This window comes from Abramis brama (assembly GCF_963993115.1).
Source record: "Abramis brama genome assembly, chromosome: 19".
NCBI classification, from domain to species: domain Eukaryota; kingdom Metazoa; phylum Chordata; class Actinopteri; order Cypriniformes; family Leuciscidae; genus Abramis; species Abramis brama.
Genome location: NC_139981.1, coordinates 12,582,376 through 12,601,813, shown reverse-complemented (window position 1 = coordinate 12,601,813; position 19,438 = coordinate 12,582,376). Strand labels below are relative to the sequence as shown.

The following is a 19,438-nucleotide window of genomic DNA, read 5'->3' as shown; positions in this document are numbered from 1 at the left end:
TGGCTAAAATCACATTTAAAACTAGCTACTTTCTTACATCAGCATTTAATGTAAAGCACATCGAAGAGTATTGATTTTTTATTAGTTTTAAAATGTATAATTACATCAGCATTCAATATACCCATTTTATATTAGGGTACCACATTTTATGTATTTATTTTATTAATACATATGTATTTAATATCCTATCAGAGGGTAATTTTTAATTATCACATCATATTTTTTTAATATCCAGCATATATAAAAGGGTATCAATTGTTTTATTTGTTTTAGTACATAAGCATTTACTATCCAGCACATATAAAATGGTACCAACTGTTTAATTAATTTAAATTTTTATTTAAATATTTTATATATACAGTATATATTTTTTTTTTTTAAATTTGAAAAAAATAATAAAGTTATTTTGACATGGCTTATCATTTATGTCTAAAGCTTAAAGTCGTTTTTTTTAGATTTATGTACTTTTCAGAAAATTAACAAATGCATGTAACCACAAGACTTTGTGAAGAATATTCAAAACAGTGTAACACAAAATAAGCATTTTAAAGCCTCAGTCATTGTAATGAACGTTTTAAATGACCATTAAATCGCATAATGACATGGATAATGTAAGACAAGGAATTAATTTCCTTTGCATTGTGCGTTTATGTGTATTTTAACATCAACATGTTATGCAGATCCTCTCTTGTTTTCTAATGTAAATATTTAATCCTCCCCAGCTGTTCACACATTTTAGTAGGGCATTTCACGTTTGACCCCCTGGTGTTTTTTTGTTGCCATCCATTTGACTGACTCCCCCAAAATTACAAATCACGAGTCTCCTTATTTCCTCCAGCTTCACACATCCAGTCTTCATAACGGTCCTGCCACTGAACAGTAGAAACAGGAAACACACACGTGTTTGCTGATATGACTTGGGCTGTAGCATTACTCAGCATTTTTGCTTCTCCACCCAAATCCAGTTATTTTAAATGGCTTTGAGGCTTTGAGTATGTGACGCATTGAGGACGTGCTCTAAGTGCCTCTAAGTTAAATCCCCTTTTTCTTTCATTCAAAGTGGCTGAAAATGAGGAAGAAGGAAGTCTGAAAAGGACTGAACGGAGAGAATTGAAGCGGGAGGTGGAATCTGAGGAACAGAAGCAAGAAGAAGAGCCGGAGGAGGGGGCCGGTTGTCAGCTGTGCTCTGCCTCACAAGCCTGCCCATAAAACTCAGCCAATAGGAGCAGAGTGAGTGGGCAGGACTTTAGCCGTTCCCCATCCCAGCCTCTACCGCATCTCATGCAAGCGCATTACATGCAGCTTGACTTCCTAGGCCGAGGAGAGTCAGACATTGCTATAGCGCTGCGAGGGAACACCCCTACGTGCCGGCTTGTCGTTTTACAGTTAACCACCGTTGCTTCTGGGCTCAAGTTGATTTTCCTGCCTCACTGGAAAGGATCGTAAGATTGTATCTTCTTTCTTCTGTTGCTTTTTCACCAAAAAAGGTGAAGCAGAATGATAGCGGCACAGCTTCTGGCCTACTACTTCACTGAACTGAAGGATGATCAGGTCAAAAAGGTGAGTTTCATCATTTGTCTTAAACAGTGCTTCTCATATGCATCCTCATTTGCCCTTTGCGAGCGTCTGCGAGCTCTTCGAGGCACATGACAACAGGTGACACAGGCCTTCATTTTAGATCAGAGGGTCGTGAGATGCGCCTCGTCTCACGTCTCTCCGGCTGCAGCTTCTACGTCACTCGTCGTGCGACGGCGAGGATGAGAGGACGAGGTATACCCTTGCGAGTGACGACACAGGCCGTCGGGTCTATGCTGCAGTGTCCTTGAAAGCAGGATGTGGGGTGTCATGGAGCTGCCATGAACAGAGGAACGATTTTTTTTGTGCCTCTATGTGAACGTGCTCATTGGAGAGTATGTCTCTGTGTGGGGGAAGGTGCTCATGAGCATCTAAAGCCCCCCCCTCCCCCGTAGGAAGAGTGTCGTGTTACAACAGCTGACTGACAGTGTGTCTGCGCCAGAGTGTCTTTTGACAGTGTTTGAATGCAGTTGTGGAGGGAGGGAAAGATGTGTAAACAGAACGGGACTGCGTGTATGCACATGTCTGTGTGTTTCGCTTAGAGGAAATGCAGGCTTTATATTTTAACGCTGTCAGTAAAAAAAAAAGGGTGGTTTTTAAAATACCATTTTAAACGTGGTTAAGATGAAGGACTGATAATATTTTCAGGACATGTTAATATATTCAGTATTACATTTCCAGAAAATATTAACTCTAATTATGTATTAATATGATCAGATACTAATATTTTTAGGAAAGAATAAATTCCCCCTTTTTCATAAATAGTAATGACAAGTAATGACAAATAGTTGTGACATGCTGAAATGAAATCCATCCTATGTGACTCAGCTGTTCACCTGGGTGCTGCTCTCTCTGATAAGAGTTTTATGACCATAGATGTCATACATGTAATTTGATTATAACAGAAGATTACAAGACGTTTATGAATATGCAGACAGAAGAAAATGTCAGTGCTCTTAGCATATTTAAAGCCACCATTCACCTCACCCTCATTTAGACTGTTTTGGCAGCTTTACTACTTGATCTGATATTTTTTAAGAGGAAGTTGGATGTTACTCATGCCAGTTACACAATGCCCCATTTTGCACACTCTCCTAAGAGTGTGTTTTAACAAACCAGATTCAAGAACTAAAAGAGATTGTGGTCATCTTTATGCAGAAATGTCATAGACATTTTACTGGCAAATAATGATCTTTAAATATGGGATATTTGTAATAAGTAGCCTAATGGATTCAGAAAAATGAATGGTAACACATTTCAAAAACGGTTCTGTCATTAATGAATAACTACACAGGAACAAATGACTCTGAGTAACACACTATTAACATTCTAGTAATTACTATTAACTAACAATAAACTCTGATTAACGAATGAGTAAGTAATAGCGCTCAGTTGAGTGTGCTAGTTATTAGCTAACATTAGCTAATCAATAACTATTATCATTTTCATACCTGCCAGAGGACTACTAAGAACTATACAGGTTCATAATTAACATATAATTCTAAAGTGAAGATCATGGTACCCACTAGTAATGACTCAAGTATTACCAAATCCTTCATTAATTGAGGGAATTAATAGCCTAATTATTTGGATCAGTATTCTAAAGTGAAAAACATGATAACTCTCTGGTATTGACTGAAGTCATTGTAAGCTTTTGAGGTTTTATTTAAAGTTTTGGATAGTGTTACTACATCCTTCTAAAGGAATTACTATGTGAATATCGTGGTAACCCACTAATGGCTCGTTTCCACTGAGCGGTACGGTACGGTACGGAACGGTACGCATTTATTTGCGTTTCCACTATCAAAAGTTGTGAATGGTACCAAAATGCCGAACCGTACCGTACCACTTTTTAGGTACCCTTCCATTGGGGTACCTAGCACAGTGGAACGGTACTAAAAGGTGGAGCTAGACTCACTGCAGGACGTTGATTGGTTGACAGAGAATCGTCACTTGCGCGTGCTACAAGGGGAATGACAACAAGAAGCGCCATTTTTTAATATACAGTTTAATATAATACTACTGTTACTGTATCACGAAATGTAATTTTAAGAGTTTTTCAGGCGAGAATGTAGTTGTTTAAAGCTCAGATCTGTGGTTTATTTATAAAGATGATTTTTTTTTTCCCCGGTTGTGAGATCCATGCGGTCAGCGGGCGCTCGGCGCATGTTTCCCGGCTGGATGAGCCTTTTTTTTGGCTAGTTCTTCTGACGTTCGCCGCTGACGGTAGTGGTTAAACATGAGATATAATTCGTCTTGTGTAGACCTAATGGGCGATCTTTGGTCTCGTGAATATATAATTCGTTCCCTGTCAATCGTTTTGGCTGAGGGCTAAGTTTAGTTTCATATTATAGGCTATTTGTATTTAACTTTACTGTTACGTTAGACTAGAGCGCTGCATTTGGATATTTGACTGAATTGTTTGCTTCATTTCTTATTGTATAGCTTCTTGTACTTTTTACTTAAACTTTTATATTAGCTATTATTGATAAAACTGAAATTTTACAAAAAGAAATATGGTTTCTTGTCATTTTTTATTAAAAGATTATCACTGATGTTTATTGCAACATTTGTACAAATGCATATATTGCCTGGAATATGTTTAATTTTTTTTTTATTTAAACGAAAAGAGGTAACGTTAACGTTAGGGTTTCGTTTTGTTATAAATAGAATAACGTATAACGTGCAGTGAATAATCAGTATGCGTTGCGCATGAACCACATTTGTGTCCCTATAATGTTTAATTTATTTAAATGAAAACGAAAAGAGGCAGAGTGGTGTTATATAACATTTCGTTTTATTGTTGCTTAAAATGTACATACAGAGTAACAGAGATAACCGGAGTAGCAGAGCGAGCTGAGTGACGCTTTTAAGAACGCGCTGTACCATTTGCATGTAGGAGTCGCACATGGCAAGTACAAACTTTGCGTACTTGATATTGAGAAAAGCCTAATGTCGGCGCTTGTCTTCTTGTGACAAACATGTCGAGGAGCAAGAACAAGATCTGCTGTATGTCATCCATTGTAGTTTACTATGTTCTTCTTCGCGCGAAAATGACGTCGATCGAAACACCACGCCTATCAAGTAAGGGTACTGTTGGCAGTGGAAACGCTAGCCAGATCATGGTTAACAGACCCGAACCGTACCGTACTGTCCCGTACCGTACCGATCAGTGGAAACGAGGCATAATAATGACTCAAGTGTTACCAAATCCATCAGAAGGAATTATTACTATCCAAACCTTACAAAAACGTCAAGCTTAAATGACCTCAGTAATGACTAGGGACCTGTTGCATTTTTAATAACTTTTAAAACTGTTATATTTATGTGTGTTCCATTCCACCACAGTAAGACGTAAGAACCTGGAAGTCAAAGGCCACGTTCACACAGCAGCAGAATTCGGTTGTCAGTCCTTAAGTCCTTAATGCGGTTACGTTCACAAACACAGGACTGTTACTTTACAAACGCATTCTGTATCCAAACTCAGACGACATAGGGCTCAGACCCGTAAATTTTGAGGACTCACAACAACCGCATTCTCGGAAAACCCGCGCTGTGTGAACGGAAAAGCACTGGACAACTAGTTGTCAGTCACGTCATACTGTGCTAGAGAGACGCTCTGCTAAGAGGTTTTGTGTGTGGTTTTGATTCCGGTAACTTACATCGACGGAGATATGAGCTGTGTGTGTCATCTGAAGGTTCTATGTTCTCCACCGGAACGGCTCCCGTCAGTTTTGTGTTCTATGCGCGTATTGCGCGACCAAAGACTGGCGCAAATTCAAATCTTCGGTGTCATGCGCGAGACATGGAACGATAATTTACGGTTGTCAAATGCGGTTGTCATTGCTGAAACTTTATTGTGTACGTAGCAAGCATACAGATCTATATATTATTTATACTAAATTACTAAGATTGTAGCCTATAAATAAATATAGGTCACAAAAGGTCATGGTAAATGACCTCAAAAGTAACACCTTCTACTTAGCAGCAGCAGCATCAAAACTACTACTAAATTATATGGGCCACATAAGACCTAAAGTACCCTGTAATATTCCAATTAAAGTACAGTCTCTTCCAGTAAGCATATTAGTAACCTATAGGCCAATATTGCACATTTTCATCATACTTAAAAGCAACAGGTGTATCCCAAACTACAGCACATAAAGAACAACACTTTGTATGCTAATGTAAATAATTATTCCATCAATGGCATCTCACCATAGAGGCCAGCCTAAATCTCTCAAAGCCTGTACCCACACTAGAGTTAAAGACTTAATCAATCAGCATAAGAGCAGGTGCTTATGTTTACAGTTTTAATTCACTCTCGTTCCATTAGACTTCAGTGAAACATCTTTCACTAGCCATTTTTCTGATGAATATCATCTGTGTTTATAAACTGTATTTCACATATTCAGGTAGGCTATGTCTGCATAGTCTAGGCCAGTGGTTCCCAAACTTGTCCTGGAGGACCACCAACACTGCACGTTTTCTTTGTCTCCCTAATCAAACACACCTGATTCAACTCATCAGCTCATTAACCCATGTGATAATGAGCTGATGAGTTGAATCAGGTGTGTTTGATTGGGGAGACAAAGAAAACGTGCAGTGTTGGTGGTCCTCCAGGACAGGTTTGGGAACCACTGGTCTAGGCCAATAAGGCCATATTTCAAGGACACACTGACCTAACAAGTGACAGGCAATGAATTGACCGCATTCATCATGTTCATCAATATTGATTACTAACAAACACCTGGGTGCTTTAGGAAAATAGGGTCAAAGGTCATTGTTTAGGGTATTTTGAATAATCGCCATTCAAAGATTTAGGGCCTAAAATACAAAATGACAGTAATATTGTAAAATAATATTACAAAATTTATTTTATAATTTTTATTTTAATATATTTAAAATATAATTTATTCCTGAATTTTCAGCAGCCATTATGCCAGTCTTCAGTGTCATTGAAGAATTCATTATTATCATCTCACAAATCATTTCAACATGTTAAAACAGCTGTGTAGCTTAATATTTTTTGTGGAAACCATGATACTTTTTTTTAGGATTCTTTTTTGAATAGAAAGTTCAAGAACTGCTTTTTATTTGAAATAGAATTTCTGTAACAAAATAAAAGTCTCTTTTTACCAATTCGTTTTTTTTTAATTGTGTGTCCATTTGTTTAGATTGACAAATACTTGTATGCCATGCGGTTCTCTGACGAGACGCTGCGCGACATCATGTCCCGCTTCCGAAGGGAAATGGAGAACGGACTGGCACGAGACACCAACCCGACAGCTACCGTCAAGATGCTGCCCACCTTTGTAAGGTCCATTCCCGATGGTTCAGGTGAGCTTATCATTTTTATGGTTACAAGTCTTTTACATATGCTTTTTACATATAAATTCGCATCGAAAGCAGATTTTTAAATGGCCAAATAAGTCCAAATGCTTGCTTTGGAAATCAACGTGAAAGGAACATGCCAAATATAGAATAAGAATCTGCCTGGGTTTCCCATAGTGTCAAGCAAACTGTGGTGTCTACAGTTCTGTCCGTCAGTGCAAATCAGTCTCAAAAAGTACAGTCTTCATTGTACTTTTTTAAATGCTTTGACAAGAGAAGAACAATACATTTTACCAAAATATTGGTTTTTGAAACGAAAATCATTGAATCATCAGATGCTTAAATTTGAATTGGCTTATGATTTCATTGTTTCATTTATTTCATTTCACGTACTGCATTCAGAGATACCATTGCATGTTACAATGTGAGTTTAGGGTAACTTTAAACCTCGGAAGGGTTTCATTAAAAGCTGTTTGTAAGCTGTCAAGAAAACTAGTTTAACTAGTATTGCTGCAAGTGTAGATTTTCCGTAGCACAAAAAGCTAGTGTTAGCAATGTTATTGAACTTTCAGATAAACCATTTGATTATTCCATTTTTAAAATGCATATTCAGTATAGGCCTACTGCACATTTTTACTCATTCCCCAAGAATTTGCATCATGGCTAAGTAATGGTTACATTTTAAAATCACAATCTGGTTACATTCTTTTAAATAGCCTTTACTGTGCAAACTTAACCATAGCATATGGAGAATCTACTACTGAGTGGTCACAATATTGAACCATTTTTCCCTGTGCCACAACACATACAGAGCTGCATCGATGTGTGCTGCTCAAGCTTTTCTACATGACCTGCAGCATCCAATCAAAAGAATTAGGTTACATCACAGATTATATGAGCTGTAATCCCAGTCAGATTGCAATGTGAAAGTTGACTTCATTGCAATTTGTTAGCATCCCTACTACGATATGTTTTGCAAGGCAGTTTTATTCTAGTTAAGGATGGCAGATTCACTGCTCTTGTACCAACAAAGTAATTCAATGGAATTATGACAGCATGGACATAAACAAATCTGATCGATTTTGTGCCCACATCAATAATCCATCCATCACTGCAATATGTAGCATAGTATTGTATATAGCATATATATCAAGTCCAGAATAACTTGTCAAGAGCAGCTCCCTGGTCCTTAAGTACTGGACAGTACAGTATAAACTGCTGACCTATTAACATCTCAATGATAAAATGCCTGAGTGTTTATAGCAAGTCTGTGCCAAACACTTACCTGCATTTGAAAGAATTCTTGTGATTAGATTTCTTGTGGTTTGCTGTAATTTTACATGTTATAAAACAAAAAATATCTGAGATTTAATCCTATTCTAGTGTAATAGAGCATAAAATAGTTTCAGTCTCGCTTTACTGTACGTAACCTTTTATATGTGTACTCTGTCATTTAAACTATAAAGTTTTCCAGGAATGGCTAAATATGTTGTTTAATGGCATATTAAATTAAAAAAAGTCATCAAAAGAATACATTTAAGTTGCTGAAACGGTTTTGATATGTATCCCTTTCATACGTTTAACATTTTACTGTAGTAACCTGGAACTCCAGTTATCTGACCTTTCCAGTTGATACTGAGTTTACAGTATTAAAAATCTTCACACTCTCAGACACCTTATATCCAGCCTAGAAACAGAAGACAGCCGGAAGAAAAAAAGAAAGCCATTTGATTTTCAGCGTTGCTTGGCAACAAGCACTGCACATAAAATCGACAATCCTGACACGTCGAGGAGCCTCAAAAACCAAGAAAGACGGTTATAGAGAGCATTAATGCAAACATCTCTTGCCATTACTCTTTCTCTGTTTAATCTAAGGCATAAACAGACTTCTTAATCAGTATTTTACTATAGACATTTTGTGAAGAATCCTTCACATTTTGTGAAGAATCCCTGTTCCTAAGAATTCAAGGCTAAGTGGGTTTTCTCGCTGTGAGAGTGCTGCCTGAGTTGATTTGTCTACGTCTTTGGCCAGCTCAGTAAAGCATTCCAGATTAAGCCCCCTTGGTCACGACCAAAATAAATGCTGATGCGCAGTCTCACCATCACAAGAACGATAAACTATACCCAGTCAAGTTTCAGCCAAGGTGTCATATGGATAACAGCGGCAGTTGCTTAATAAAGCAATTTCCAGAAGGGAAACATTCTTACTAGTTTAATGTTACATCTATCATGTATCATTAAAAGGGTGATTCGCCCAAAAATTAAAATCTCGTGTCATTTTGGCTGAACTATCCTTTTGTTATTTTTTTAAGTCAAGCCAAGTCACCTTTATTTACTGTATATAGCGCTTTATACAGTACAGATTGTTTTAAAGCAGCTTTACAGTGATAAACAGGAACATAACAAATTCAATTATACGGTAAATCAGCTCTAAAAAGACAATAGTAAACAGTCATTATTCAGTTGAAATCAGTTCAGTGTTGATTCAGTTCGGTTCAATAACTGTTGACTTCAATGATTTCTTTAATTCACTTACAGAAAAAGGAGATTTCATTGCCCTGGATCTGGGCGGCTCTAATTTCCGGATTCTGCGGGTGAAAGTGTCTCATGAGAAGAAACAGACAGTGCAGATGGAAAGTCAGATATATGAGACTCCAGAGGACATCATCCATGGCAGTGGATCACGGGTACATGACCAGTTCTTCATCCACCTGAAACCATAAACAACCCATATTTGTCACTATATAGCAAATCTTACAAATATGTGTAGAATATAGTATATACATGAATATTGAACTTCTTTAGTCTTCTTTAACAACCGATATGTTTGGGGTCTGAGAGATGAAGAATTTACATTCAAACATTTTGTGTAATGTCATACACAGTAGTGTATTGTAAGTTAGACGGCTTAAATGGTGTTTTGATCTGTGGTCCAAGTCATACAGCTTTTGTCTATAATCTTACTTGTCTCCATTCTGTACATGCTCATTATTTCTTGCAGATGTTTGACCATGTTGCAGAATGTCTTGGAGATTTCATGGAGAAACAAAAAATTAAAGACAAGAAGCTTCCTGTGGGTTTCACGTTCTCATTCCCGTGTTTACAAAGCAAGCTGGATGAGGTAATGTAGCATTACATTCTATTAGGTTAACAAAGCAGTTTGTAAACTCAATTTACACAACTGAGAATTATTATTATTATTTTTTTTTTTATTTAATCCTGCCTACATATTTATGACACCTTATTCGTTACTATTGTATGAATGCAGGCTGTTTTGCTGACATGGACGAAACGCTTCAAGGCCAGTGGGGTGGAGGGAATGGATGTAGTAAAGCTTCTAAATAAAGCCATCAAAAAACGTGGGGTGAGTCTTATCAACCTTTACTTTTTTATCATGTGGATGGTATACAGGTGGATATCATTTTTATGAGGGATTTAATGGTGTAATGATTCACTTACAGGACTATGATGCAGATATCATGGCTGTTGTCAATGACACTGTTGGAACTATGATGACTTGTGGCTTTGATGACCAGCGCTGTGAAGTCGGTATTATTATCGGTAAAAAAAACATCTCTTTCTAGTTTCTGTTTTATGTGACATTGCCCCTATAGACTCTTAAATAGAAGTTAGATGAGTTTCAAATGTAGAATTGTAGAACATCCCTCAGATGGAAAGTGAATACCACAAATAGATTTGATATTCTAAACATGCTCAATCAAAGCTTGTGGATTCATGAACACCTGTGATGGCATATTCTGCTGTGATCCCTTCAGGTACCGGCACTAATGCATGTTACATGGAGGAGCTCAGACACATTGATCTCGTGGAAGGAGATGAAGGCAGGATGTGTATTAATACTGAATGGGGGGCATTTGGAGACGACGGCACATTGGAGGATATCCGAACTGAGTTTGACAGGGAGATCGACCGCGGGTCCCTCAACCCCGGCAAGCAATTGTAAGCCACAGAATTTCAAAAGCTCTCAAAAAGCGTATTTTATCATAACTTTTGAGGTGGTTAAGGTGTGTGTTGGATGTTCTCAGGTTTGAGAAGATGGTCAGTGGGATGTACATGGGTGAGCTGGTGCGGCTGATCCTGGTCAAGATGGCTAAAGAAGGCATGCTGTTTGAGGGCCGCATCACCCCAGAGCTGCTTACAAAAGGAAAAATTGAAACCAAGCATGTTTCTGCAATTGAGAAGTGAGTCGTCATTTGTCTTTTTTTAATTCATTCCATAATGATTAAAATAAGATTAGTTTTTATTTGGTTCAGATTCATTTTTATTAATGGAAGAACTTTCACTAGTGGACTAAAATTAAAGCTAATACAACTGGACTTTGAAAATCATGATATTTCCAACTTTACAACAATACCACTTTTTCTCTAGGAGCAAAGAGGGACTTACCAAAGCCAAGGACATTTTGACACGCTTGGGTGTAGAGCCATCTGAAGACGATTGCATTGCCGTACAGCATGTTTGCGCTATTGTCTCTTTTCGCTCTGCTAACCTAATTGCTGCCACTCTGGGTGCAATCCTCACACGTCTCAAGGACAATAAGAGCGCCCCGCGCCTCCGCACCACAGTGGGCATTGATGGATCCCTATACAAGATGCACCCACAGTGAGTATAACATTCAGATCATCAGGTTAAAATCAGACTGAAACATGACTCATCTGTAATAGTATGTTCCCAGCATGCTTAGTAAGTCATCATAGAGCATCTTGGGAATAAATCTGCAGGTGCATGTGACACTCTGAGCGAGCACTGAACCCTCCTGAGGCCCCCTGAGACAAAGAGGATTCTATTAATATACATTGAGTAGGTTTCCATAGGGGCAGCTATATGGCTCTATTTGTTGTGACACTCTTGACATACTCATTGACCTTATCTGGACACTAAACTGGACGTTAAAGGTCACAGAGAGATTAGTCTAAAATTAAAGATAAAATTAAGGCTGATATCAATTCTATGGCACCTATTTACAACAATTCACAGGCCTCTTTGAATGTCAGAATAGTCTTTAAATAGAAAACCTGAAAGACATAGCAGTGTTCTATACTTAGTGAAACTTAAAAGAGAGAGCAAATGATATGTTACAGGACAGTGTGTTGCACAAGAACACTGTCCTTCAACCGCCTTTAACAATAATGGTCATAAGATGGACATTAGTGAAATTATCTTGGATACAAAGGCCTTAAAACATATAACTGTCAAATATTACTTTGCTTGACATTTCATTTTTGCATCTCACTGCGTTGTTTTTTCATTGTTTTTCTACGTAAACATGCGCTGTTTTAAAGGTTGAATTTAGCACTAGTAATAGGCGTTTTCGAAACACTGCATTGTGAATCTTTTGTTTCAAATCAGTGGTTCGGAGCATGTATCAAACTGCCAATGTCATGTGATTTCATTAAACGAGGCTTAGTTAAGTCATGCCCGTTTCGAAAAGTTAAACAATTTCAAGGGATCACCCTAGTGGGCGATCTCAGTGAACCCGTGAACCAGTGTCTAAATTTACCTGAACTCGGATCAATTTTATAAAGTTGTAGACATTTGTAATGACACATTTGTATAATAAAAAAAAAAGAGTATAGTTAATTGTCTTTTATTGGCCTGACTAGCCACGCCCTCCATACAACTAATACTGACACTTTCAAGAAAACCTTTCACGAAAACATTTGCAATTGGTTTGTAAAAGGTGTTTTTAATGCATGTTTGGCCTGAGTTTTCATTGCACATGTGGTCTAGCACATGTTTACAATAAAAAGATAGAAAGGCAGTGCAGTGGAATGCAAAAATGAGTTCTGTGTGAACCGAACCTAAGGTTAAATATATTTGTATAATGATTATCTCTAAACTGCAAATGTCTGGCAACCAGTAGTATCCCGTCTCAGGCTTTATGTAGGCAATATTGCTAGAGCAACAGTTATATTTATTCAACACTTAAAAAATGAAGTTAATATTGCTTAACTTACATATTAGACAACATACCATACTTTTGTATTTTTGCTCCATCAACAAATATCTAATCTATAATAAACCACAGGCCACAGAGGAATTAACTGTCTCAAATAAAGTCACGGAAGTAGTGTTTATTCCTCAATGAATTAGTTTTCTGAACAAATCTGTTGAGTGAATGATTTATAACTCCCTCAGGGTACGTTTACACTACAACAGTGTACTAAAAATGGAAAGTTTTTCCTTTGCGTTTTTCGTGTGTAGACGACAACATTGTCAAAACGATCCCCGTTCACACGGATCCGGAAAAACTATTAAATACAGTGTATTTAGCATGCCAGGCCGGTAATTGGCGATGACACTTTGTAAAGAAACACTACACGCCTATAGACTGAAAACGTCATACAAATTTCACGCATTTTCGTAGTTTAAATGGAGACATGTAAAAAAAAAAAAAACTGCCACTTTGAAACATGTTTTTAGGCCCCCAAAACGCCATAATGGTGTATATGAACAGCCAAAACGCAAAAAAAGTTCTGTGTCAGAACTTGTTTCGTTCTTCAACAAATCAGTGTTTTTTTGAACAAATGGGTTGAGTAACTGATTCATTGACCCTCTCATAAAAAAGTCACTTGTTGCATCCCTGAATGAATTAGTCTTTTGAACGAATTAGTTGAATTAATAGTTCAATGTATCAAAGACAGTCACATGTTGCCATCCACTGGTGTAATGTAACCTAACAGAGTGAATCAGTCAAAAATCCCCTCCACTGAGACCAAAAGCCCTATCATGTGCATGTCTAGAATGTGCAGTGATATCTCATCATTTGAACCCACAATCCTCTGTTTCTGCCAGGTATTCTCGGCGCTTGCACAAAACTGTGCGTCGTCTAGTGCCAGAGTCTGATGTTCGCTTCTTGCTCTCTGAGAGTGGAAGTGGCAAAGGAGCTGCACTGGTAACAGCCTGGGCTTACAGGTTGTCCGATCAGACACGTCAGATTGCAGAGACGCTGGAAGAGTTCCGGCTGACCAAAGACCAACTGCTGGAGGTGAAAAAGAGAATGAGAACTGAGATCCAGAATGGACTGAGCAAGAACACTCAAAACACAGCCACCGTCAAGATGCTGCCCACCTATGTGCGGAGTACCCCAGATGGGTCAGGTAAGAAATTTACAGTTATATGGACTATTTTCAGACAACTGGAATCCAAGATATGCAGTGATCCCCAGATACAATCTGTAATGAAAAAAAAATGCAATGTCAAAATCACATTCAGCAAAATGCAGTCATGCGTCATCTTAGAAAACCACCTGCTCCCCTGCTATGACCAAATTAAATTCTCTTTATCCCTGTTGAATAGCATCATTGTATAATAGTATAATCCCTGGCTTACTCAATACAGGCAGACACAGACACTGTATTATGATGATTTAAGCTGAAGTGTTTTAAAATGCAGCCCCGTTAAGAATAGTGCATGCAGATGTGTTCAGATATCAATATTGAGCAAATGAGCAGAAAATTCACAACCTTCTGCATTCACAATTAGGAACAACAGGAACTGTCTTTCTTCTGTTTTTATTCCTCTCATTCTTATCCATCTTTCGCCTTCCATCATTATTTTAATACATTTTTGTTTGCAGCAGGATTCATGACTTCTCCTTATTTCTGTATTTTTTCTTTTATCCAGAAAATGGTGACTTTTTGGCTCTGGATCTTGGAGGTACAAACTTCAGAGTGCTTTTGGTCAAGATTCGCAGTGGCAAGAGACGAACTGTGGAGATGCATAATAAAATATACGCCATTCCCATAGAAGTAATGCAAGGAACCGGAGACGAGGTGTGTAGTCACTATGGCATATTTACAACTAGTTAAAAGATTTGATTTAAAAAAAAAAAAAAAAAAACTCTTTTATAGCATATGCTATTGTTCAAAAGTGGGGTCAGTAATTATTTTTTTTTATTTAGAAAGAAATTAATACTTTTATTCAGCTAGGATGCATTAAATTGAACAAAATGACAGCAAAGACTTTTACATTGTTACAAAAAATTCTATTTAAAAAAAAAAAAAAATTACAATATTACAGTATTATTCTGTATTTTTGTTCAAATTAATGCAGCCTCGGTGAGCATGGGAAACTTATTTAAAAAAAATTTGTCTGACCCCAAACTTTTAAACAGTAGTGCATGTACAGTATAGTGTATGTACATTGCTCTGTACAGTATGACACACAGATGGGCAAAGTGTGTTTTTAATAGTTAATGAGTATAATTTGCATCTTTAAATAAAGAAAATATTGCAACCCTAAATGATTTTAATTGCCACCTGCAGCTCTTTGATCACATTGTGTACTGCATATCTGACTTCCTGGACTATATGGGGATGAAGAACGCCCGTCTGCCTCTAGGATTTACCTTTTCCTTCCCCTGCAGGCAAACTAGTCTGGATGCGGTGAGTTGACTGTTTGCCTTTTCTTTAAACTTTCTTTGCTCATCTATTGAATGAAATCCTGATGACTTTTTCATGCTTTGATGGATACAGGGAATTCTGGTAAACTGGACAAAGGGCTTTAAAGCCACAGACTGTGAAGGTGAAGATGTTGTCAGCCTCCTGAGAGATGGGATCAAGAGGAGAGAGGTGAGTTACTGTTACTGGTGACATGATTTGTTGGTTTTTAAATCTAGATTTGATACTTGTTACTTTGACTGTGTATTACAGATGTGTATGTTATTTAAAAAAATTGTATGCTATATTGTGCACAGGAGTTTGATTTGGACGTTGTAGCCGTTGTGAATGACACAGTGGGTACAATGATGACCTGTGCATATGAGGAGCCCACATGTGAGGTTGGGCTAATCGCAGGTAAATTCAGTATTATACTATGTATTACACACTCTAGTACAATATGTACAATGTGACAAGAATTAAAGGTGCTCTAGAACGGAAAAGCTTGTTTCAGGAAGCACGGATGGGATGAGGAGGAGGGAGGGTTGAGCTAGCCTCCGTTTTGTTCCCTTGGTTTTGTTTGACAATACTTCGAACGTCAACAAGAAGTAACGTCACCCAACATCCCTTAGACCTAGACTAGCCATCCGACATCCCTTAGACCTAGACTAGCCATCCGACATCCCTTAGACCTAGACTAGACGTCACTTCTTTTTGACGTTCGAAGTATTGTCAAACAAAACGGAGGCTAGCTCGACCCTTCCTCCTCCTCATCCTGTCCGTGCTTCCTGAAACAGGCTTTTCCGATGTAAATTCGGGACTTTGCGCGTTCCTTCTCCTTTTCCCTCTTCTTTGCTATTTGTTCATCGGAACATTGTCTCTTTGGTCATGTGTCAGCCATATCAAAATTCAAAAGAATATAATTCTAACGTTTGTCGTTGTCTAGGACATCTCTCCTCTAGCTAACTTCCCTCTTCATGCTTCTCTCTCCTCCACTCCCCACACCCCCCTTCATGTGCACGCGCACTAACCCCCCAACCCCCACCCCCAAATCATTCTTGTCGGTTATTGGCTGGAACACTGTTTGTTATGTTTCGTGGTCCAGGTTGGCCCAGTTTGTTTTTGTTGCCGTTTTTGGAGCCTGGGCTGTCTACAGAGACCGCGTTTTTTTACAGTGTTTTCAGGGGACAGGCAGCTTGCGGATAGTGAGTAGATGTTTGCTGTATGTGACAAAACATGTTTCAGCCTAAAAAACGTGTGACATCGCTTAGAGCACCTTTAATAAAAACGAATTTATTTTAAAAAGTGTTATAAACAGATTTGACTCAGCAGAGGATGCTAAGATATTTTCATTTGTGATTTTAGGAACGGGCAGCAATGCCTGCTACATGGAGGAAATGCAAAACATTGAGACGGTTGATGGATCGGAGGGCAGGATGTGTGTGAACATGGAGTGGGGAGGATTTGGAGATAATGGCTGCCTGGATGACATCAGGACTCAGTATGATAATGCTGTGGATGATCTCTCCCTCAATGCCGGCAAACAAAAGTGAGCAGTTTTACCCAGCCGCGTGTGAGGAAAAGAAAAATGTTTCGAAAATAAATTGATGCAAATGTAGCGGGTGCAAATATTTGAATTTCAGAAAGCTAGTCTTGAAGAATTGGTGAAATGAGGTGCTTACTGTTTGTATTGCTACCGTAATTTAAGAATGTAAATGCAGATGCTATAAAAACTCTCAGTGTTAGTGTACATAAGAGAGTTGGAATTTGAGATTCGCCATAAATCCATAAAATCCTGAAAAGAGGATGTGACAGTGAAAGTGACAGTTAAAACAGATTTCCGTTTCAAATAAATACTGTTCTTTTGAACTTTCCATTCATCAAAGAATCCTGAAAAAAATTATCATGGTTTGCAACACACACACAAAAAAAACCTTGATAATAATAAATGTTCCCAAATCAGCATATTAGAATGATTTCTGAAGGATCATGTAACACTGAAGACTGGAGTAATGATGCTGAAAATTCATCACAGGATTAAATAGAACTTTAAAATACTTTCACAATATTAGTGTTTATAATATTTGTGTATTTAACAAATAAATGCAGCTTTGGTGAACATAACTTTCAAAATCATTAAAAAAGAGATCTAAATATTAAATGTTTGTTTTTTCACTTTTAGATACGAGAAGATGTGCAGTGGCATGTACCTGGGTGAGATTGTGCGGAACATCTTGATTGACTTGACAAAGCGTGGCTTCCTCTTCAGAGGACAGATCTCTGAGACCCTGAAGACCAGGGGTATCTTCGAAACCAAGTTCCTTTCCCAAATTGAGAGGTACTGCAGCACTTTCTTAGATAATTTTGCCACGTTTCATCATGAAAACCAGACATACTGGAATGCTGTTTATATAGGCCAACATTTTTATATTGTTTACTTCAGATTTATGTCATGGTTTAACATGCCGTTTCTTCCCTCTAGTGATCGCTTGGCGCTACTGCAAGTGAGGTCCATTCTGCAGCATCTGGGCTTGGACAGCACATGTGATGACAGTATCATCGTCAAGGAAGTGTGTGGAGCCGTTTCCCGCCGGGCTGCCCAGCTCTGTGGAGCGGGAATGGCTGCTGTTGTAGACAAAATCCGGGAGAACCGTAGCCTGGACCATCTGGACATCACAGTTGGGGTGGATGGCACCCTGTATAAGCTCCATCCACAGTAAGTTCCTGCAGAAAGGATGTATTTATGATTCCGTACAGTACATATTCTTTGTGAAATCTGACCTATCCTCTCCTTCTCTTCAGTTTTTCACGGATAATGCATCAAACTGTGAAGGAGCTCGCCCCCAAGTGCAACGTCACCTTCCTTCTCTCAGAAGACGGAAGCGGGAAAGGCGCCGCCTTGATCACTGCTGTTGGGTGCCGCCTGCGCCAGCAAGAACAAAAGAACTAAACCCTTCATCGAACAAGCCCTCAATCCACTCTCTAGCTCTCTAGGGGCATATACATTTCCACTTGCAGCTGTGACTCGGCTCTCATTCACCACGACCCGGCACATCCTTTTACTCATTCCCAGAGCTGTGACCCCTTTGCTTTTGTAATTCACTCCTAGGCCTACATGTTCCTGTCAGCCTTTTCTCCGTGTGTGTCTATGTGTGTTGTTAGGGGCTGTGTCCACCCAAACTATATAAAGATGTTCTTTAAGATGTTAAACTGTGGTTAAAGTATTTATGGATGTATATTGGAAAAAGGGAAGAAATGTATTCTCATTACAAACATTAAAGTTAAGATATTTGACCAAGTATATGAAGATATTATTTATTTTATTTTTATATTTGATGGAAGAGGAATGGATACCTAAATGGGAAAGAAGGTATTTTATTGAGAAGATGCCGAGCTAATTCCAAATCTCTGCGTATTGTCATTTGTCTGTGTGGCAGTTTTCTGTGTTGTAAATATTGCGAAACATTTGAGAAACGTTTGCTCCACATTGGTATTGTCATGGCTGAAGTGAAGAAGACGTACAAGTTCAGTTTCGCAGTCACAGCTGCCTTCCTGCATAATTCAAGCCCCTTATACTTGCCATACAAATGAACGACAGAAAACCTATTGCCTTTGCAGATCCACCCCTTCTGAAATAGTCTTATCCCCTCATACTCGAAGACTTTAGCAGATTGTATCATGCGTATTGCTTTTGTCAGATTTTTGCAGTGTGTGTGTGTGTATGAGTGTGTGTGCAGATATGCAGGTTATCGGTACTGATTCCCAGTAAATGTCCTTCGGTGTGCTCTGGCTGGTTATTTGTGAGTGATTCTGTGTAGTTCATGTGAGTGAATCTGTGTAGTGGCTCAGAGATCTTCTGATGAATGCATGCCTTATTTGGTAACTGGTCTAGCATCCACTGATTTTGTACTATTTCATAGTTGCACTATATAAATAGATGTTCCTGGATAAACCTATAGGAGAAAACCATAAACATATTTTGATCAACTGAAATTGTGTTTTGTGGTTTCCTTCTTGTTTGCCCAAACAATGTTGCAATTGTCCTGTGTGATAATTTTATGTGCAATAAAAAAAATCCTGAAATATACATATATATAGAGAGAGAGAGAGAGAGAGAGAGAGGCTAT

At 38.3% G+C, this 19,438-nt stretch overlaps 1 protein-coding gene across 1 annotated transcript; it reads left to right on the top strand.

Annotated features, from left to right (window-relative positions):
• Positions 1–1,052: 1,052 nt before the first annotated feature.
• Positions 1,053–19,304, top strand: hk1 (hexokinase 1). The gene is made up of 18 exons (XM_084093372.1): positions 1,053–1,560; positions 6,753–6,915; positions 9,448–9,596; positions 9,911–10,030; positions 10,178–10,273; positions 10,371–10,470; positions 10,686–10,869; positions 10,956–11,111; positions 11,299–11,532; positions 13,726–14,030; positions 14,557–14,705; positions 15,198–15,317; positions 15,408–15,503; positions 15,629–15,728; positions 16,677–16,860; positions 17,494–17,649; positions 17,794–18,027; positions 18,114–19,304. Exons 1-18 carry the CDS (start codon positions 1,498–1,500, stop codon positions 18,259–18,261), a joined length of 2,757 nt encoding a protein of 918 aa, XP_083949498.1. The 5' UTR covers positions 1,053–1,497; the 3' UTR covers positions 18,262–19,304.
• The last annotated feature ends 134 nt before the right edge of the window (positions 19,305–19,438 follow it).

Excerpts from the sequence above, each read along its gene's own strand:
- hk1 (XM_084093372.1), top strand. The coding sequence starts at position 1,498 with ATGATAGCGGCACAGCTTCTGGCCTACTACTTCACTGAACTGAAGGAT. Across the intron at positions 11,533-13,725 it reads CTATACAAGATGCACCCACA|GTATTCTCGGCGCTTGCACA; the intron begins GTGAGTATAACA and ends TGTTTCTGCCAG. Across the intron at positions 15,318-15,407 it reads GGCAAACTAGTCTGGATGCG|GGAATTCTGGTAAACTGGAC; the intron begins GTGAGTTGACTG and ends TGATGGATACAG.